This window comes from Manis javanica, chromosome 13, assembly GCF_040802235.1.
Source record: "Manis javanica isolate MJ-LG chromosome 13, MJ_LKY, whole genome shotgun sequence".
Taxonomy (NCBI): Eukaryota; Metazoa; Chordata; class Mammalia; order Pholidota; family Manidae; genus Manis; species Manis javanica.
In genome coordinates this window covers 98,290,836-98,311,960 of record NC_133168.1, presented here as the reverse complement: position 1 = coordinate 98,311,960, position 21,125 = coordinate 98,290,836, and the positions used below count along the sequence as shown (strand labels likewise).

Sequence of the window (21,125 nt, the reverse complement as noted above, 5' to 3'; positions counted from 1 at the left end):
CCAGTGATGCCATTTTAATTAATTGCAGTGATTTAATAAACCCAGCATGCTCACTCTGTGTCAGGCACTGTTCTTTTCTTTTTTTAATGGTAAAATTATACAAAATTCACCATCTTAATCATATTAAAGTGCACAGCTCAGCTGCATTAAGTATATTCACATGTCATGCAGCCGTCCCCACCCCCCATCTCCAGAACTTTCCATCTGCCCAAATGGAAGTTCTGTCCCCATGAAACACTCCCCACCCTCTCCCTTGGCCCCTGGCCCCACCGTCCATTTTCTGTCCCTATAGCTGTGCCTTCTTTAGGGACCTCCTAGGAGTGGGATCAGACAGGATCTCTCCTGTATCTGGCTTATTTCACAGCACTGTGTCCTCAAGGTGCATCCATGTTGTAGCGGGTGTCAGAATGTCCTTCCTTCTAATGTTCAGTGTGTGGAAGCACCTCATTGTTTATGCATCTATCTATCAATAGATACTTGAGTTGTTTCTATTGAATAATACCTCTGTGAACATGATTGTACAGATACCTGGTCAAGTCCCTGCTTACAATTCTTTGGTGTATGTACCCAGAAGTGGAATTGCTGGGTTGTATGGTAATTCTGGGTTCAATTTTTTGAGAAACTGTGTTAACCTAAGTAGATTATGCCACATAAAAGAATATGATCCCACAAAAAAAAAATCAAGTCTTTTGCGTATTATAATACTTAGTATCCACTACAACCCTAGGACATGAACAGAATCAGCCAGTGTCACTTTCTAGGTGGGGAACAAATAAGTGACTTGCCCAGGGTCCCATGGTTAGTAAGAAGCAAGCAGGTTTGAACCCCAAAGCTGTGTTTATAACCACTAAGCTATGGGGCCTCACCCCACGCAGTGCCTACTATGAGCCAGAAAGCCCTAAAAAATGAAGAAAATGCCAGACAAAAAACTGGGAAGATGTATGCCTCAAATTAACAAAAAATTTAAAGATGTATCATGGAAAATTTTAAACACACAACAGTCTAATGAGCCTCCATATGGAGGTCACCCTATTCTCTTCCCATGTGCAGATCTCAATTGTACCCCAACGGCAAATATTTCAGTATCTCTAAAATACAAAGACTTACTCCAGTAACATAACCTCAGCACCATTATCACACCTAAAAAAAAAGAGCAGTTCCTTCATATTGTCAAATATCTAGCCAGTGATTGTCTTAAATTTTAAAAACTTGTTTCAATCAGTATTTAAACACCATTCACTTGACAACTGGTTGATGTGATTTCTTAACCTATAGATTCTCCTTTTATCTCTCTCTTTTTTTTTCTAAGAAATAGGTCAGTTGTATATAGTTTTCAGCCTGAACTTTGCTGGTGGCATCTTTATAGTATCTTCCCTTTTGCTTTTCAAAAGTCTGAGATATTCACATAAGATGAAGTTCACCTTTAATAGCCCATGGCTTTTCACTCATCTCTGTTGGTTGGGTCACCAACTGGATTCACAGATGTGTTCATTTTATTTTTGTTTTTAAGGCTATCTTTATGTTTTCAATGTTGCTTTATAATTACACATATAATTATATAAAATAGTCACGTGGTTGCAAAGTCAAATAAATAAAACAAGGTATAGTTTTAAGAGTCTAGATTCTATCTCTATCCCCTTCATCCAACTTCTTCCCTCTATAGGTAACCTTTTAAAAAATGTTGTGATTTATCTTTTCATTTCTGAGAAGTCTAAGCTGGTACACACAACAATGTAACAGGGAATTGGGTTGATCTGTATGTTCAACAAAGACAGGGCCGGCGGGGAATCGAGTGCCAAGGCAATTCTGCATCCTCTGAGGCCTTTGCAGGTGCTTGAACTCTGTGCCTAAGATTCTTTCTCCCTCTTTCCTCCTAGTTAATCTTTACTTTAGCTGCCAATTCAATGGTTTTGTCTTCAAGGAAATATTTTTAGACTTTCCAAATAATAATTCCAAGACATGAGCCCCTCACTTGCCACAATGGATCACCTTTACAGTTAACAATGTAATCACATGATTGGTCGTTGCACATCTGTCTCTGTCCCCAGATAGAGCTCCAGGAGGACAGCAATATTTGTCTTGCTCAGCACTGAATCCCCAGCGCTGAGCTCAGTGCCTGGCTCATGAAAGGCCCTCTTATTGATGACTATTACATGTAGCAAATGCATCTATTGCATACATGAAAGAACAAATAAATCATGAATAAATCATGTTGGCTTTAGGCTCTTCCACGGCCTCCTAACTTCTCCAGCTCTGGTAAATGTGACTTCACGGGCTGTCTGTCCTCCTTTCCCCAGGATTGATGAGAAGCGCGGGGAGGCGTGAACACTAAACCCTTGAATTCTGTAACGGTTTTTATTTATTCACAAAAGTGGGCAGTCGGCAGGTGGCGCCACTAACCCCGCTCGCGCCCCTTGCCGGGTTGGGCGGGGGCGGGGCTGGGGGCGGAGGGAGGAGCGGCAGGGGCGGGGCCGGATGCTGCGGCGCAGCTGAGCCTGTGCGGCCGAGAACGTCCCCGTCGCCTCCAGCCCCACCTCCCTGGGCGGGACTTGCGCACCGATTGGCCAGTGCGGAGCAGAGAAAGTCGTGAACGGCCCGCAGCAACCGTTGACCAAAGCGGAGCTCGAGACGCTGATCGGAGCGGCCGGGCCGGGCCCGCGGCCAGAGGGAGCGGAGGGGCGTGCGCGGCCGGCCGCGGGTCAAATAGGCACGACAGGCCGGTGGGGCCGGGGGCGCAGTTCGCGGGCCGGCAACGGATTCGAGGCACTAGCCTGGCCCCGCGCGGGACGGCCGGGCTCGGACCCTCGACCTCAGCCGTGGTAATTCCCGTATCGGGGGCGGCGGGAGATGCCCGGGGTCCGGCGCCAGTGGGTGCCTCCTCGTGCCTTGGTTTCCCCGTCTGTGAAACCGGGTCATCCCAGCGCCAACCTAACGGGACTGTTGGGAGGATTCAGGGGATGGCGGGTGAGCAGAGCGTCCTGCGCACAGTAGGCGGCCAGTAAGTGGCCAGCATCCTTCCCCAGCCTCCTGCGCGGGGCTCAGCCTGGAAAATAGTACATTTTATAACGACCCAGGCGCTGTGTACAAGGGACTTGCTTAACGGAGTGCCTGGCTGTTAGTGGGGGCGCAAACAGGGCAGCCAGAATTTATAGGATGAACATTTAGTCCCCTAGGTTCCCTATTATACAGGTGAGAAAATCATGGCTCAGAAAGGTCAAGTCTTTTGTCCGGGGCCACGCAGCAAATAAGAGCAGAGCCAGGATTGGAACCTGGCCTCCTGTGCAGGGCTGTGCAAATACTGAAGGGTATACACGAGCCTCTCTGGTGGGGGAAGGGAAGTGGATGCTTTTCACAAGCTCTGCATTTATCCTAAAAAATAGTAACAGCATTTATTGAGCACTTACTGTGTGCCAGGCACCCACTGAACCTTGTCTCATCAAACCCAGCAGCTCTGTAAGCCGATGATGGTTGTTAGAATAAGAGCTGATAATTATCGACTTCTGGCTGTGTATGCATGTGTGAGCTGGATAGCATTGTGACCCCCATTTTACAGATGAGAAAGCCCAGGCTCAGAGGGTGAGGCAGCCTGCCGGAGGTGACACGGCGGGGATCAGGGCCCCCTGACTCCTCTTCCCACTGTTTCCTGCCCTCAGGAAAAGGAAGATCAATTCAGGCTGTGGGACCCCAGTGCCACTCCAGAGCGGCCTAGTCAAGGGCAAGCTTTGCTGGAGGAACTGCACCTGGGGGTGCCTTCTTGGGAAGCCCCTCAGCAGACACAGTCCACCAGCTGTCAACTTATTTGACAAAGGAGAAGGAGGAGGCCCAGAGAGGCAAAGTGACTTGTCTGAGGACACACAGCATCAGTGACAGAGTCAGGGCTTAAAAGAAGCCAGATCTCTTGAGTCCCAGACGCACTCACTGGACTAAGTTGAAACCCTAGTATTTTCCTTTCTGAGCTGTGTGACCTTGGGCAAGTAGCTGCCTCTCTCCAAGTCTCAGTCCCGTCACCTGTCAAATGAGGGTAATGATTGGCTTTGTGTCCCATGTTTGTTGTGAAGACTCAGTGAAATCCATCTGCTGGCCATTGAGCCAAGTCTGCCTGAGGCCTTGGCGCACTCCCACTTCAGCAGTCCCGGAGCCCAGACCAGCCGGCAATCACCCTATCCTTGCATCCAGACTTGAGTTTGGCCTCTTCTAAGCCCAGGCCTCTGTGGTTCGCATGGACCTCTAGCCTCTGAATGTCTTTGATTCCTGCTATGGGCACCGGCAGACCAGGTTCTGGGGGGTCAAAAGACCTGGTTCTCCCACCCTGCGCGTATACAGAGCAGGCACTCAGAAGTGAATACAGTAACTCTGTGCCAGACACAGGGCCAGGCGTTGGGGATGGCAGAGAGCAGGTCCGCCCCTGCCCTCCTACGGGGAGCTCACTGAAGAGCGCGAGACAGACTTGGTCACACAAGCAGATGAAGAAGTCAGAGCACTGCAGAGAGGGACACACCTGGGAGGGTGACAGCATGGACACAGTGGCCCTTCGGCCGAGTGGTCAGAGAAGGCCCCGGCGGGGAGGTGACTTTGAAGGGAACACTTATGAAACTGTTTATAGTTTAGGGAATGTAGCGCAGTCCCTGGCATTCGGTCGGCATTTAATGGCCAGTAGCTGCTCTTAGTATTTTGGCAATTTGTAGGGCCTTGTGTTAGCAGATTTACCAGTGTTTTTTTTGTACCCCTGATAGATATACAGGATCAATGATGATTCTTGTAATGTCCAGGCACTTGCAAAAATGTTAAGTTGCTCCTTGGAGGGGCAGGAGGAATGGATTCCCCTCTGTATGAATTCCCATGGACGGCCCAGCGGCTTCCCTGGTGACCTCTGAGCTGGAAGTTCTGGGTCTCAGGAGGAACAGCAGCACACACACCATGGCAGGCCCTGCCGCTGCCCCTTCGATGTTATCTTGGTCACACAGCCTTCCTCCCAGCAACTCCTTCCTCTGGGCTGATACGGGCTTATCTGGCCCACAGAGGCTCAGAAGGGCACGTTGGGCTGGGAGGGCTTCTGGCTGAGCTGTGCAGAGGGCGGTGATCCATCAGCAGAGGGTCCTGGTGCAAAAGTTAGTCAATAACTTCTGCTGCTCCCACCCTCCCTTCTCTCCTTGGGGCTCAAATTTTGACTGACAGGGGTTGGTAGAAGCTGCCTGGGGGCTGGGGGCACCTCGCTGAGTGTTTCTGGGGCCTCTGGACCCTAGCTCCCAGAGATAAGGGCTTGAGCATGAAATAAGTTGGGGCCAGAGGCTCCTGTGTCGGCTTTGCGGGGGCATCTAGTGAGGCCCCTGTTACTTTTGTGAAATTTTCAGAGGCAATCACATGTGTCTTGCTGGCTGGTTCTGGGATGGACGAGTAGGTGGCCAAGAGTTACTTCTAGCTGGTGAGACCCTGGGGCTGGGGGCAGAACTGCCGAAGTCACCCTCCGAGAGCAGACTTGAGGGTGCTGCCAAAGGCTCCCTCTGTCTTCCTCTGCCTGTCTTTGGGAACACAGGCACGTCTTAGGGCGGCTGGTTGGGGGGGGCAAGGTGCCAAGGTCTTCCCCAGCCTGGGCCACTTCCTTGAGGGCCATGAACCAGAGGCTCAGGGTGACTCCCCATCCTGGTCTGTCAGGCCATGTTTCCAGCTCACATCTGACCCAGGAAGGGCAGGCTCATGTGCCCTGAGCCAAGCCCCAGGAGTCCAGTCTGTGGAGGACGAGTCTCTGCAGGCCTGGCAGGCATGACCCTGACCCCTGACCCAAGCACAAGGCCTGCCACACAGCAGCTGTTAGGTCCCATTGCCATGTCTCGAAAGGTGATGGGGGACTGGTGGCCTGTGAGTTTTGAAGCCTGGACCTGGCTGGCATTGCTTAGGAGAGTTAGAATGTAACCCGGCGGGCCTCTGCTGTGTGCCAGGCCTGGGCTGAGCGGAACCCTCACAGCCCCCCTACCAGTCCCATCATGCAGATCGGGCAACTGAGGCTCAGAGAGCTGGATTCAAGCCCTTCTTGGTGCCCCTCAGCCTCCCCACTGGCCTCTCCTCAGGCTCCTGGGACCATGGGCCTCGGGCCCTGAGGAGACAGGGCATCTTGCGGCCACAAATGCAGGACTGCTACCACCTCCCCAGCACCATGTGTGACTGCACCAGCAGCCCCGCCCTCTCCGAGGTCGTGCAGGCCACTGCACAACCACCCCAGGGCGTGGCACACGTGAAACCAGATGATGACCATCCACAGAATTTCCAGGAGAAACGGCCTGGGTCCCTCACAGAGGTACCCTTGCGAGCTGAGGGGGGAGTGGGCAGAAGGGAGGAAGGGAGGCCTGGGGCTGGGGAGGGGACCACCCTGGAGGGTCCTGGGGGGCTGGAGTAGCAGCTTCTCTGCAGGGTGGACCTCCCTCCTCCCTAGGGATAGAGCCTCTCGTGGGCCTGAGGTTCCAGACCCGACAGGCCCTGTACCCCTCCCTGTTTTGGTCCCTTGGTGAGCCCGGACGGCCGCCCTACCACCTGGGGAAGGGCAGTCCTGGCAGAGGGCACAGCAAGTGCAGAGGCTGCGAGGCCAGACAGGTGTGGTACTGTGGAGGCAGCCTAGGTGGCTGGGGTGGCGCAAGTGAAAGGAGAAGTGTGGCCCTGGAGCAGCCACTGGGCCACTATGTGGTATGTGGGCAGCACCCTGGAGCTTAGACTCTAGCCCAAGTGTGCTGCGTTGGGGTCGAGACAGGGCATTTCCGGGCACGTTGGGCACAGCCTGCCTCCTCCCTCCCCTGTCCCTTGGCAGGGGGCAGCTGAGCTGCAGGGTAAGGTCCCTAGGCTGTGGTGAGGCTCCTGGAAATGCCCTTGGCCCGCCTGGGAACTGGGCCCTTAGGAGACCAGGAGGCCGAGAGGGACCCTCCTGCCTCGGGCTCCAGCCACACCGGCCTCCCTCCCGTGCAGATGGTCCAGGCCCCGCCCTCCCCCCTGCGCCCGCCCGGAGCGCGCTCCCTGCCTCCCTCCCCTCCCCTCCTGACGTGGGTCCACCTGCTCACTTGGTCTTCCTCTCTGCCGCCTCCTCCACAAGACCATGCCCGCCCTGACCATCACCCCATGTCCCACTAGCATGGGAGCTCAGGGGGCGCTGGGACCCTTTGTGTTCCCTTGCCTGAGTTTTATGAGTGAAGCCCTTCCCTGTCCTAAGGACCCTTAGGCCCTGGGGCAAGACTTCTGGGTTCCAGCCCTGGCTTTGTGGGGGCTTCGCTGTAAGTTCACACAGTTGAGGCAGCCCCTCTGCGCCCTCAGTGGCCCCATCTGTAAAATGGGGTCCCCTGGCAGGCCTGGCTCATCGCATGCTCAACAGGCATTTGCAGGAAGGAGAGGACAGAGGCCGGTCCTGCCAGCCACCGCTGCAGACCCACATTGCAGAAGGTCTGCAGGGCCTGGACGTCCGCCCCAGGCCCAGGCAGGCAGGCAGGGTCCCCTCAGCAGCCCCTTGCCCCTGTCCCTGCAGTGGCTGAAGGACCCAGGGCATTGCAGGGAGAGGTGGACCCTGTGCGGTCAAACACTGGGCATCCTGTTGAGCTGGCCGCTGGCCGCCACCTTGGCCTGGCTGTGCCTGCTTGGGGCCCAGGGCCACCTGCGGCTGCTCGGCTGGCTGTTGGCCGTGGCCGTCATCGCCCTCACCATCGCCCTCTTCACCCTCTACGTCCTCCGCACTGGTGAGTGGCTGCCAGCCAGACAGCAGGCACTGGTCGGCTCTGGCTCCTGACAGTCAGGCTGGGGGCTTAGGTGGTGGCCCGGGGGCGCTCCTTGCCTGCCTCTGCTGACTGCCCTGGGTGGGGTGGGAGCAATTCCCAGCGGCTCCTGGAGCTCCAGGTCCCAAGCCTGACCGGGGGCGCCAGAGCAGCCCTGAGGCGGGTGTGAGCCTCTGCTCTGAGCAGACATGGGCACCCGGTCACCAGTGCTGAGGGCAGGCTCTGCCACCCATGAGCCCCCCGAAAGCAGCTGGGGCAGGGGAGTGGGGAGAGCGTGAGGAACAGGCAGAGACGGAAGCCACTGGGACTGCAGAGACTGCCGCTGGGCTGGGGGCTCTTGGTCCAGCTCCTGGCAGGCATCCGAGCCCTCCCTCAGAGAGAAATGGTGCCCCAAAGTCTCACCCCTCAGGTATCGCCACTGTTGTCCAGCTATGGGGGCACCCACCCGCCCCCAAGCAGCATTTTTCGTTGCATCTTCTAGCTTATAAACATTTTCTGATGCAAATAGAGTGCGGCCAGAGGGCTGCTGTGTGCTCTGCCGGGCTCGGCTTTGCTAATGGCCTTTACCGCGGAAGGCAGTCACCCAGCAGCCATGGTGCGTGCGCACTGAGTTGACCTGACTGATCGCTTTTGACGGATGCTGGGATTCTGTCCAGTGTGGGTGTTCTGCTTGCCTGCCTTTTTTGGCTGTTATGACCAGTGCTCCGGGCACCACCTGTGCAAATGCTTCTTGGCACTTGCTTGGTCAAAGAGTATGACACTGATTAAAAAACATCCTGATTCGAGCAGTTGTGGGTTCACAGCAGAAATCGAGCGGGAAGAGCAGGGTTCCCCTAGGCCCTCCCCCATCGGCGTGGCAGACTGGCATGTTTGTCACCATCGGTGAGCCTGCACTGACGTGGCATCATCGCCACGAGCCGTAGTTGACATTAGGGTCCCCTCTTGGTGGTGCCCTGTCTGTGGGCTTGGACAGATTGTGAGACACCCAGCCACCATTATGGGGTCACACGGAGTAGTTCCACTGCCCTAAACATGCAGCGAGCTCCACCTATTCTCTCTCCCTCCCCGAGGCCCCGGCAGCCACCGATCCTTTTACTGTGCCAGTAGTCTTGCCTTCCCCCTGGAGTTGGAATCCTACAGTGGGTAGACCTCTCAGAGTGGTTCCTTTCACTGAGTAATAGGCATTTAAGGTTCCTTCTTGTCTTTTCATGGCTTGAGAGCTCATTTCCTGTTAGTGCCAGCTCCCCATTGTCTGGATGCAGGGCAGTTTATTTACCCGGTCACCTACTGAGGGGCATCTTGCTGGCTTCCAGGCTGGGGGAGTTATGTGACCCATTGACATTTTAATCCCTCGCAAGAGGCCGCCTGCTTCACTCCCACGTGTGGGAGGTACAGGGCGCTCCGCTTCACTTTGCAGGGTCTGCATGCGTGGGGAGCCTGCCTGGGAGGGGAGGGAAAGCTGGGGTATGTGCACAGCCTGTGGGAGAAATGCCTGGACGCTTTCTCCACCCCTGGAAGTAAGTGCCCAGTCCTGGTTTGGGCTAAAACGGGTGCCACAGGGGCCCAGTTTTCCTCCCGTGGGGTTGGGGGCCGGCTGGCTGGCCCTCCCTCCCACCTCTGCACTGTCCCCAGCACAGGGTCTGCTGCCATTGAGAGCTGTTCTCGGAGTGGAGGAACACCCACCAGACGGTGTATATAAAGATTCAAAAACCAAGGAGCATGCGCAGCTGGCTGGGAGACTCCGAAAGGAGGTGCAGAGGAGATGCCGGTGTGAGGGTCCGCCCGGCAGGGCCAGAGGCAGCTGGTGATGCCCTCCTGGGGCATTACCTTCCCAACTGAACTGCCTTCTGTGCTTCCGAATGCCACACCTACCCCGGATGAATAAAAGGCACCCTTGCTGGACAAAATGGACTTGTCAGGTACATGTATGAACTGAAGCCTCAAAGTGAGGGACCCGGGACCCCCTGGAGTCAGGGACCACATAGAGGTTAAAAAAGAAGAAAAGCCCTTGGCTGGTTTTGAGGGATCTGTTCGAAACACCCCCAAAGAAGCAAAATCTTTGTTTTCCAGTGAAGAGCAGAGAGCTGGGTTATATAATAAATGGTTTAAAATAAATATGCACCAGAAGGACAGCTTCCATTTACTTTGCATCCACCATGAGGCAGATAGCACGCCGGGCCCCTCACACTCACTGCTACCTGATGTCCACACCTCCGGGGGGGGGGGCGTCCCCTGGTTCTGAGCCTTCACAGGCATCCCCTCTGGCTCTCACTACCGTCCTTTGCAGGAGAAATGGCCATCACCTCCATTTTACAGATGAGAAGACGGAGGCCCTGAGCAGGGAAGCCTTTAAGGTCCCACAGCTCTAGGAAGTGGTGGGGTTGACCACCCGTCTGCATGGGCCCCTCTGTTCCAGAAAAGAACAACTTGTCATTCATTGAGACCTCGGCCTTGGACTCCACCAACGTAGAGGGAGCTTTCAAGAACATCCTCACAGGTGATCCCAGGACCTGGCCGGTGTAAGATAAATCCCAATAAATTCCAACCGAAGCAAGCAGGCGAACAGAGGCGACAAAGGGCCAGGCAGTTTGTTTGAACGCCACCCCTGGGCGATGCCCCACGGGTGGGTCTGGAAGTCACACCCAGCAGGGCAGGCGGCAAGTTTTTAATGAAGGCAGGGGGAGGGAGGGCAAAGGTGTACATTGGCGCGAGGATTGGCTCGTCCAGGGTACGTGGGGGTCTCTCATTGGCCTTTAGCAGGTACTGGAAGGTGACCACTAATCCTTTAGCTTGGGGGAAGGGCTCTAGTTGGGAGGGTTATCTGATTAGGCTCTGGAATGTGGGCGGACCCGGACCTGTTGGTTTCTTCACCTCATTTGGGGAGGCCTGAGCTTGTCCAGCAGGCTCACCCCTTCCCCTGATGCCTTCCGCCTAACATTCCAGCCTTTTGGTCACAATGGGCGACGACTCGATCTGGCTACTTCCGACTGACAAGGGGCGTCGTGGGGAGGGGGTGTGGTTTAAGGCTGGTTGATGGCCGGAGGCTCAGTCGGGAGGGGCGAGTACTCGCCAGCAACAGGGGCGATGAAGAGTAAACCACAACTGTTATTAAGGGGCCCAGCAGAGGCATTAGCTGGGCCATTATGGGAGACTGAAGCCACCCATAAGGGCCGCCTTCAGGTACTCGTTTTTTGTGGAGGTCTTTTTGTAATTCTTGCAGTTTTTTTATGCTTTGCTCTATGACCCCAGACTCATTGATATAGTAGCAGCATTCTTCCTGCGGGAGAATACAGGTTCCGCCCTTTTCTGCAATAAGCAGATCTAAGGCCCGCCGATTTTGAAGGGTGACCTGGGCAAGGGCAGTAAGTTGTCGCTGGAGGGAAATAAGGGAGGTTGAGGTTTCTCCCAAGGTTAGGCTCGCTGGTTTCTCCCAAGGTTAGGCTCGCTCTATCGTCTAATGCCGCCAATTGACTTGCTAGACCCTGAGAGCTCACTAAGCTATGGCCTAATGCTCCTGCCCCTGTGGCGGCCCTGGCCACTGCAGTAACTAGACTCACTCCTGCCAGCACCGGTAGAAAAACCGCCCTCTTCTGTCTATAGTGTTTTGATATATAGACCATTCGTCTAGTGCCTGTCTTACCTCAGGTTTGCTGTACAAAGTTGGTTGGGGCACCAGCATTACCGAAAAGCAGGTCCTACCGTGGTGCTGTTGATGCACTGGGTAAGCGTGTTGTCGTACCAGAAGAATCCGCCCCCTTGAAGGGAGATCGGAGTGTCTACGGTCACCCGTCGTCGGCATTGGCTTCCCATTGGCCATTCTGAGATAGTGGAATGCTGGGTCAGGTAGCAGGATAGCGGGATGATGGCTCTTCGCGCCGTTTTCTGGTGGCCCCGGACTTATGCCGAGCTTTGGGCTCAAGGCTTGTTTTCCACATCGGTACCTCGTTTAAAGGGAGGCCGCAGTCTTTTTCAGAGTTTACTGGTTGAGCCTGGAAAAAACTAATGGGAACTGCAGCCACCCGGGGGGGTGTTGGAGGGAGGCGCAGAGGAAACAATCAGACACATTGCTGAGGGTATGTGAGGCATTAAGAAACTGCACTGTTTCTCTCATGACTCTGGCCCAGGAAAGTTGTGTTCCTGCTGCACGTAGAGAGTGGGGGTAGGGCCCAACTGAATCCTCTGTTTTAGTGCCTGTTCTGTTTTTAAAATATTACTTGATACCCGTGCCTGGGTGTTTAAGACCTCCGTGAGAGTGGGGTTTACAGTGGTCCACTCTCTTTGGATGTCGATCGTGCCCCATGGAAAGGCTTCACCGCTTTCGTACAGCTTGCCCTGTACTCCTTTTTCCCAGCGTTGGTCCCGTGGGTCACTAACAGTAATGTATAGCCTATCTTGTATCTTGGTAAACATTTTGTCATCGGTTCCCCTTGCTGTGTCTTTTACTGCATGGACTTTACATTTGTTTGCTTCAGGATGGCATCCTCCATACATGTGGGACTGGAATGTACATGCACTAGAGGTCTGGTCGTAAGGGAAGCATAGCGTTGGGTTTGAGAAGGTATTTAAGATGTCTGTGTATATCGGTATTTGAACCGGTGCCTGACAGCCCGCACGCAGGCAGCTTTGGGTGCCTCCTTCTCGGGCCTCAGTTCCATGAGGAAGGGTTAGGTTCAACCTGAATTCCCATGCTGAATAGCTCTGCCTGGAGACTATAGGGTCATCTATTTGGCTGGCTGTACTTGACGCGACTAACCCGTAGCTTAAGAGGACCCACCTCATAAGACACCCACTCATCATGTCTGGGTACCCGTTTGAGCCTAGAAAGGTGATACCAGGAGGAGTGCCCGTGTAGTTTGGCTGCTGAGGGCGTAGTGAGGATTACTGTATGAGGCCCTGTCCAGCGGGGTTGGAGAAATTTTGGCTGGAGTTCTCTTAGGAGCACTTCGTCTCCTGGCTGAAGGATCGCTACGTCTCCTGGGTTGCGGGATGACATGGGTTGGGGTAGAAGCTGGTCTGCGTGTTCCCTAAGAAGATGCCTCAACAGTGTAAGGTAAGGAGGGTAGGAGGCCAGAGGAGAAGAGGTAGCGGGCAGGCCTGTGTTCAGTAAGAAGGGCCTGCCATCCATCAGCTCAAATGCGCTTAGTCCAGCCAGTCCCCGGGGGGCAGCACGCAGCCGAGCGAGAGCCATGGGGAGAAGACCGGGCCACGGGAGCTTTACCTCAAGAGACAGCTTAGTTAGTTGGTCTTTTAAGAGACTGTTAGCCCTTTCGACCTTACCCGACGATTGGGGGTGGGTGGGTATATGGAGGTTCCAGGTGATCTTGAGAGCCTCGGCTGTTAGCTGGGTGACCCGAGAGACGAAAGCAGGCCCGTTGTCCGACTGTAGCGAGGCAGGCAGGCCAAAGCGGGGGATGATGTGTGCCACCAATGTCTGTGCCACCACCGAAGCTGTCTCTTGGCTGGTGGGGAAGGCTTCAATCCATCCTGAAAAGGTATCAACCAGAACTAGTAAATACCTGAGCTTTTTATGCTTAGGCATGTGGGTGAAATCGACCTGCCAGTCCTGTCCGGGGATGGTTCCTCTCATCTGGTGGAAGGCCATCCGGGTCTTCAGAGCACCCTGAGATGAGACGCGATGACAAGTAGTGCAGCCTTGGTGCACCTCATCTATGGCCTTGCGGAGACCATAAGGGGCAAATATGGGGGAGAGAAACTGGTGCATGGCTTCCGGCCCAATGTGTAGAAACTGATGAATTTTGGATATGGCATCCCTGCCTTGGGCTTGGGGGAGGGCAATTCGTCCCCCGAGATATATCCATCCCTGATCTCTCAACATCCCTCTTGATGTAGAAGCAGTCGTTGTTCGTCACCGGGGTATTAGGGCAATAGTGAAGGGGAGAGAAACAGCACAGAGGGTTGCCCAGACTCGGATGTTAATTTTTGGGCCGTGGCATCTGCCAACGCATTACCTCTGGTTACTGGATCTTTTCTAGTCTGATGTCCCTTACAATGCATGATGGCCACTTCTTTGGGGTCTTGTAGGGCCTGTAGCAGGCGGCTAATAGCCCTACCATTGATAATTGGGGTTCCCTTAGTGGTAAGGAAGCTCCTTTCCTTCCAAATCACAGCATGAGTGTGTGTAATGAGGAAGGCATATTTAGAGTCAGTATAAATTGTGGCCCTCTTCCCGGCTGCCAGCTGTAATGCTCAGGTAAGAGCCACTAATTCGGCTTTCTGGGAGGTGGTCCCAGATGGGAGTAGGTTTGCTTCTATCACCTGTGACAGAGTCACCACTGCATAGGCCGCCCTTCGCACCCCATCACTCCCCTTCACCGAGCTTCCATCCACTAAAAAAGTCAAGTCAGGGTACTGGAGGGGCATGTCCTGTAGGCCCTCTCTGGGTTTCCTAAGAGCCTCTACAACTTCTCCACAGGAATGAGTGGGCTGACCTGCTTGATCGCCGATGGGAAGCAAGGAGGCTAGGTTAAGGGGTGGAGAGACTTGTAGGGTTACCTGTAAATGTTCAATGAGCAGAAGATGGAATTCTTGTACCCTTGAAGGACTCAAGGAGGCCAGGGATTTATGACTCAGAAGATCCTGTAACTGGTGTGGGGAATACACAGTAATGGGCTGTTGGAGTGTTAATTTCAGGGCTTCTCTGGCCAGACTTCCCGCAGCTGCCAGGGCTCGGAGGCAAGGTTGCCACCCCCTGGCAGTAGTATCTAACTGTTTGGAGAGAAAGGCAACGGGATGGTACCCCGGCCCCACTGGCTGTACCAGCACTCTGGTGGCCACCCCTGCCCTCTCTGCTGTATACAGGATAAAGGGCTTAGTTAAGTCAGGGAGCATCAACGGGGGGGGGGGGGGAGATGAAAGCAATGCATCCCGCAACTGATTGAAAGCAGAAGCCACCTCGGTGGGTGACGTCAGCGGCCCAGTAGGAGTCTCTGTGGCAGCTGCATAAAGCAGTCTGGCCAGAAGGGCGAAGTTAGGCACCCAGTGTCTGAAAAACCCCACCAATCCTAAAAAGAAAGGATAGTATCTCGGCTCCTGAAGTAGGTGGCAGGAGAGCTTTAATCGCAACCACTCGGTCCGCCATCAGGGCTTTGGTGGTGGGAGTTAGAGTTAGTCCAAAGTATGTAACTTGAGGTAGAGACAGCTGTGCTTTGGCCAGGATACCCTGTACCCCAGGTCTGCCAGGAAATTAAGAAGGGATGTGATGTCCAGGACCAAGGCCTCCTTTGAGGGGCTGCAAAGTAAAAGATCATCCACATATTGGAGGAGAGAACTCTTGTCTGTTGAATGTTGCGAGAGGTCCTCCACCAGGGCCTGTCCAAAAAGATGGGGGCTATCTCTAAAACCTTGAGGTAGAACTGTCCAGGTTAATTGTCTAGACCGACAGGTGTCAGGGTCTTCCCATGTGAAGGCAAATAGCAGCTGCGAGTCTGAGTGGCGAGGTATAGTGAAAAAGGCATCTTTAAGGTCCAGTACAGTAAAATGAGAGGTACCGGAAGGGACCTGAGACAGAAGAGTATACGGGTTAGGCACCACTGGGTGTAAGGGAATAACAGCCTCGTTAATTATTCGGAGGTCCTGAAAGTGGCGATACGCTCCAGAAGGCTTCTTTACCGGCAAGATGGGAGTATTGCATGGAGAGTTAGTGGGTACTAAGAGCCCCTGTGAGAGCAGACGATTAACATAGGCTGTAGTCCCCTTTGGTGAGCCAGTGAAATAGGAAATTGAGGCTGAGAAGGGAAGGGAGATGGGTCTTTAAGGCGTATTAAAACCGGGGTGCGGTGGGTTGCCCCCACAGGGGTGGAGATGTCCCACATGACTGGTTTGACAGCAGTCCAGGAAGTCGGGAGACTCAGGTCCCTGTCGTCTAACTCTCCTTCACAGACTAAAGCAATAAGGGAGTTTCTGGTGTCCTGTAAGAATTTAAAAGGTGGGAGGGAAATAGAGGCTCCTAACTTATAGAGCAGATCCTGTCCTAACAGAGGGGTAGGACAGGAAGGCGTGACCAGAAAGGAATGGGTAAACGGGATGCCTTGGAAGGTGCAGGCCACTGGACCTGTCTCTAAAGGCTTGGAGAGGGTTCCCATGACCCCAACTATGGAGACCTTGGCAGGGTTCAAAGGCCCTTTAAAGGAGGGGAGAACAGAGTAGGTAGCCCCCGTGTCCACCAAGAAGGAGATGGGCTTACTTGATACCCACAGCTTGGCCCTGGGCTCAGTGAGGGTGATTGGGGTGTCCGAGTCCAGGCGTCTTCAGTCTTCGAGGATGCCCAGCAGGTCTGAAGGATAGTCCTTCGAGGGCGTCCACCCCCCGCGGGGCTCTGCCGCCAGAGGAGGACCACCCCCGAGTGGACAGTCTACTTTCCAATGACCTCGCTTGCCACAGCTGGGGCACGGTCTGGTCGGTCTGCAGGGTTGGTTGGGGCACTGCCGTGCCCAGTGCCCTTCTTCGCCGCACTGAAAGCAAGGGCCCGGAGGTTCAAGTCGATCTTCAGGGACACCCCGACGATCTCCACGAGCCGGCCGCAGAGCAGCTGTGATGGCACGGGTCTGTTCTGCCATTCGGGCAGCTGACCTCCTCTCGCTCTCATCCTCTCAGGCATGAAAAACTTTAAATGCCGTATCTACCAAGTCTCCTAGAGGGGTCTGGGGACCATCCTCAGCCTTTTTAAGCTTGCACCTGATGCCAGGAGCTGACTGAGTTATAAAATGCATGGTTAGGAGAGAGGAACCTAATGCTGAGGCCAGGTCAATTTTAGTAAAAGCTCCTAGAGTTTCTTTTAGGCGTTTGAGGAATTCTGACGGGTTCTCGTCAGGCTTCTGTGTAATTTCTCTAAGCTTATCATAATTGATAGCCTTTTGGGCAGTTGAGTTCATACCTGCCAATAAGTAGCGGATCATGTGGTCCTGGCACGCCTCACCCTCTGGAGTATTATAATCCCACATGGGTTCCTGTAGAGGAAAAGCTTCCCTACCCATAGGTTCCCCTTCATCTGTGGCATGGGCTTCATTGGCACAGAGCTGTGCTGCTGCCGTGACACGGTCATATTCCTCTGGGGTTAGAGTGGATTGGAAGACTGTATGCACATCATGCCAGGTGAGCTTGTAGACTCGAGTGAGGTATTTAAACTGCTTATCGAACATTGCAGGGTTGGAGGAAGAGGACCCCAATTGCTGTTGTACTTGGGACAAGTCTGCCAGAGAAAAAGGAACATGAACTTGCACTACCCCTTCAGCTCCCGCTACTTCCCTCAGAGGAGCCATCACGTGAGTTTTAGACCGTTGCGACTTAGAGCCGGTTACAGGAGGGCTAGACCATCTGGGCGCCAGCCATGGCGAGTAAGATGGCGGCGGGTTTGAAAGAGGGGACGGATGGGGCGACCGTGGCAGTGGGGGATATAACTTGGGAATCGATGCAGAGTTTGAAGGCAGGGGGACTGGGGTATAGGGGAGGGCAAAGGTGTACATTGGCACGAGGATTGGCTCGTCCAGCGTACTGGGGGTCTCTTATTGGCCTTTAGCCAGGTACTGGAAGGTTACCACTAATCCTTTAGCTTGGGGGAAGGACTCTAGTTGGGAGGGTTATCTGATTAGGCTCTGGAATGTGGGCGGACCCGGACCTGTTGGTCTCTTCGCCTCATTTGGGGAGGCCTGAGTTTGTCCAGCAGGCTCACCCCTTACCCTGATGCCTTCCGCCTAACAGCCGGGGCCACGGTAACCCAGCAGGCCCACTGCGGGTAGGCGGGGAGGGCACAAGTCACCGGTCACAGAAAGCAGCCACTAAACTCATTCCTTAAACATGCTAGTCAGTCTGGACAGGACAGACAGGGCATGCGCCATGGGGGGCAGCCCAGATCCCGCCCCTGCTGGGACTCAGGACCCAGAGACCCCATTGACTCAGCTCTCGCAGGTGGGCCCTGCCATGGCTGCGGCAGAGAACAGCCCACTGGGGCGGCAGGTGGCCTTGGAGGGGCCTCTGATCTTAAGCTGAGGCCGGGCGGGGGTGCAGTTGTGATCAGATGTGGGTCCCGCCCTTGCTGGGTACACAACCAGCGCTGGGTGGGCAGTGGGGGCCTCCAGGAGCCCAGCCCCAGCCCCAGTCGCTCTCCTGTGGGGTTGGGGGCACGCAGGGCATGGGGGGCCTTTAGGAGGCCTTCCACTCAGCCTTGGGTCCGCAGTGTGCTCACCCCCCGCCCTCTGGTTGCAGAGATCTACCGCATCGTGTCACAGAAGCAGATCGCCGACCGCGCAGCCCACGACGAGTCCCCCGGCAACAACGTGGTGGACATCAGTGTGCCGCCCACCAGCGATGCGCAGCGGCCCAGCAAGCTGCAGTGCTGCCAGAGCCTGTGAGCGCGCGCCCCGCCGTCCGCGCGCCCCTCCAGGCCCAGGTGCTCTGCCCCTCCGCGACGGGCCCTGCTCCCTGTCAGGCCAGCTGCTTGGCAGGGCCCAGGAAGAGCGGAGTGGGGCGGACCCTGCTGTCCCGCCAGGGAGCTAGAAGCCCCGCGTGCACGTCAGCGGGGAGAGCGGCGGACAGGCAGGGCCGCCCAGGGTCCAGGAGGCTGGGGCGCCGAGCAGGCCCCTCCAGTTTGCTGCTGCAGACCCCAGGGAGCGAGCGATCGCCTCCTCTCTGCCTGGTCGGTTGGCCCCAGTGGTCCCCACTCCCTACCCGCAGCCCTCCCGCAGGCTGCAGGCTAAAGACACGGCTCGGCCCCGGCAGGTGGACACTTTTGGCTGGGCGCCCACCCCCAACGCACAGCCAGCACCGCGACCTCTGAGGAGCAAATGGCTTCAGCTCCTGCCTGTAGATTTCTGCGGGGAGAAGAGCCCTCCCTCCCCACTCCTTCTGCACGTGGCGCACTCTCACCCCCCCGCCCTGCCCTCTGTCTTGTCCCCCTCATCTGGTCAGGAACCTGTTTGCAAGTGAAGCAATATCTCCATGTTTTGTATATACAACTGCTCCTGTAGCCTTTGGTTTTTTGTTACCGTAGAGAGACACAGATTCTTTATACACTTTGTAAGATTTACGCCAAACCCCAGCTCTCGATCTCTTATTTGCCCTGCACCGTTGCCCTGATGCCCCTGTTCTCTCGCCGGTTACTAAAATGCATAATCCGACTTCCTGTACAGAAACGTGCGCTGCGCCTTTGTCTTCTTTCTCCACCGGGCGACTCTTCCGGAGCCAGGGCTCCTGCTGCACGCGCCCTGCGGCCGCCACCCTGGCTCAGCCCCTGAGGGGCTAGGCCTGGGAGTCTGGCCTCTCCACAGCACACAGGCCCCCTGAGCTGACCAGGGGGTCCCGGGGTGGGTGAGCGTCGGGTGGGCCCTCTCCAAGCTGCCCTGTGCTGGGCCTGTATCCCACTGCCTGGGCCTAGGCTGCCAGCCACCGGAGCCTTGGGCACTCCTGGAATGGGTGAGCAGAGAGCTGGGTTATATAATAAATGATTTAAATATACACCAGAAGGACAGTTTCCATTTACTTTGCATCCACCATGAGGCAGATATCACACCAGGCCCTTCACACGCACTGCTACCTGATGTCCACACCTCTGGGGGCGGGGGCGTCCCCTGGTTCGGAGCCTTCACAGGCATCCCCTCTAGCTCTCACTACCGTCCTTTGCAGGAGGAATGGCCATCACCTCCATTTTACAGATGAGAAGACGGAGGCCCTGAGCAGGGAAGCCTTTAAGGTCCCACAGCTCTAGGAAGTGGTGGGGGTTGACCACCCATCTGCATGGCCCCAGGCTGAATCTTCCTGCTTCCCTTCCAGGAGGACTCAGGAAAAGAAGAGGAATCTGGTGGTGCTAATAATGGCTCCCACTTCTTGAGCACTTTCTGAGCTTTTTACGTTTGGGGGTTCTCTGCATTGGGCCACATTTAATAGAGCATCCCTGAAAGGTGGATGTGGAGTTTCTCACTGACCCCATTTGCAGACAGCCAAGGCTCAGAGCAGTGGGGCCCCTCACCCAAAGTCACACATCCCGCATGGGTCTCGCACCGTGACTGGCCGTTCTTGTTTTCTGCATGAACCCCTGCCTGGTTTGTGGCTCACCCAGAGAGGAAGAAAAACCCTGTCTGCCCCAGACTAGAAGAGCCAGGGGAAGCCAGCTGTGGTTGTGGAGGGAACAGCAAAGGGCAAAGCCCAGAGGCAACGGTGGCTAAGCCATGCCTAGAGGCATGGGAAGTTTGCAGGACTCATGGATTTCATGACTCAAGAATCCATGGGTTCAACGGAGGAGCAGAGGGGTAGGAAGGAGGCAGTGAGAAAGGTGGATGGGGGTTGGTGGGCAGCTGGTGGGCTATAGAAACAGGGCTGTTCCCTAGTGGGTTAGCTCTGCTGGTGCTCAGGCCCATTCTGGCCTCTGCAGCTGCTTACTCTCCCAGGCCCCGCACCGTCTCTTCCAGGCCAACCCTAGAGACGATATAAAGAGGCTCTAGGATATGCCATTATGAGAAGAGAAAGCCATTTCCTTCACAGATCTCTTCCAATACCTCTAAATTACGTCCAGGAGAAAGTTGTAATTTGGCACTGGCTGTCTTTAATGACCCTTAGCCTTAGCAGAGAGAGAGCGAGTCTTCGGGTCACAGGCCTTGGCAGTGCGCATGACTGAATTTTTTGTTGTTATTTGTGAAAGTAGAGTATATACAATATTGGTTTCAGGTGTACAACAGTAATGTGACAATGATATACATTCGAACATGCTTACCTCAGTAAGTGTGGTTACCATCTGTCACCATACACAGATATTACAATATTACTGATTATATTCCCTATGCTGTACTGAATTTGTGTTTTAATAGCGTCATCCTCTTAGTTTTTACAGTTAGCTATAGATAGCAAGTATTCAAAATGTGCTGTATATATTTTAAAACTACTTTAAAGGAAAAGGAAGTGTGTCAATTTAAGTGTAAAGGAAATAATAGTTCAGGAGACGGCAAAGGTGGGTGTTGGTTTAGGTCAACCAGCTCATTGGAGCCCAGCCTGGAAGGGACTTTGTCTCCCCACCTAGGGCCTGGTTTGTCCCCGATCTCCAGGAGAAGGGATCAGAGGTACAGCTTCTTGTCCCTGCTGTCTTGAATTTGAACTTTTTTCTCTGATTCTGACTGCTGTGGCCTCTTCCACCATCTCTAAGCCCTGATGGGCAAGGGAATTCGGTGTGTGCGTGTTGGGGGGCGGGTCGTGAAGTTCCCTGGGGTGGGGAGGCGCAAGGTGGGGGAGCTCCCAGTCTAGAACAGGTGTGAAGGGGAGGCAGGTAAACGGAGATAGGTCCAGTGGGGCCACGGGAGAAGGGTTGGTGTGTATAGGGGATTTAGTAGAGAAGAGACTTCAAGAAGGGGCCTGGGAGAAGGGCCTCACAGACGGGCC

The 21,125-nt window shown here is 54.8% G+C and overlaps 1 protein-coding gene across 4 annotated transcripts in view; it reads left to right on the top strand.

Moving 5' to 3' along the window:
* Window positions 1–18,370, top strand: part of LOC108389347 (ras-related protein Rab-11B) — a 28,559-nt gene extending 10,189 nt beyond the window's left edge. Inside the window, exons 1-7 of one of the 4 annotated variants that reach the window (XR_012124562.1) lie at window positions 2,480–2,819; window positions 5,352–5,422; window positions 6,066–6,292; window positions 7,502–7,709; window positions 9,378–9,664; window positions 10,062–10,242; window positions 17,967–18,370. Coding sequence is in view for 3 of the 4 variants with exons in the window: in XM_073220573.1 (XP_073076674.1) it covers window positions 5,362–5,422; window positions 6,066–6,292; window positions 7,502–7,709; window positions 9,383–9,444 (558 nt within the window). In the remaining variant the exon portion in view is untranslated. Of the gene's footprint in view, window positions 1–2,476; window positions 2,820–5,351; window positions 5,423–6,065; window positions 6,293–7,501; window positions 7,710–9,377; window positions 9,665–10,061; window positions 10,243–17,966 lie in introns of those variants that run through there. The other 3 variants (XM_073220573.1, XM_037018365.2, XM_073220572.1) reach the window with 3 other exon arrangements.
* The last annotated feature ends 2,755 nt before the right edge of the window (window positions 18,371–21,125 follow it).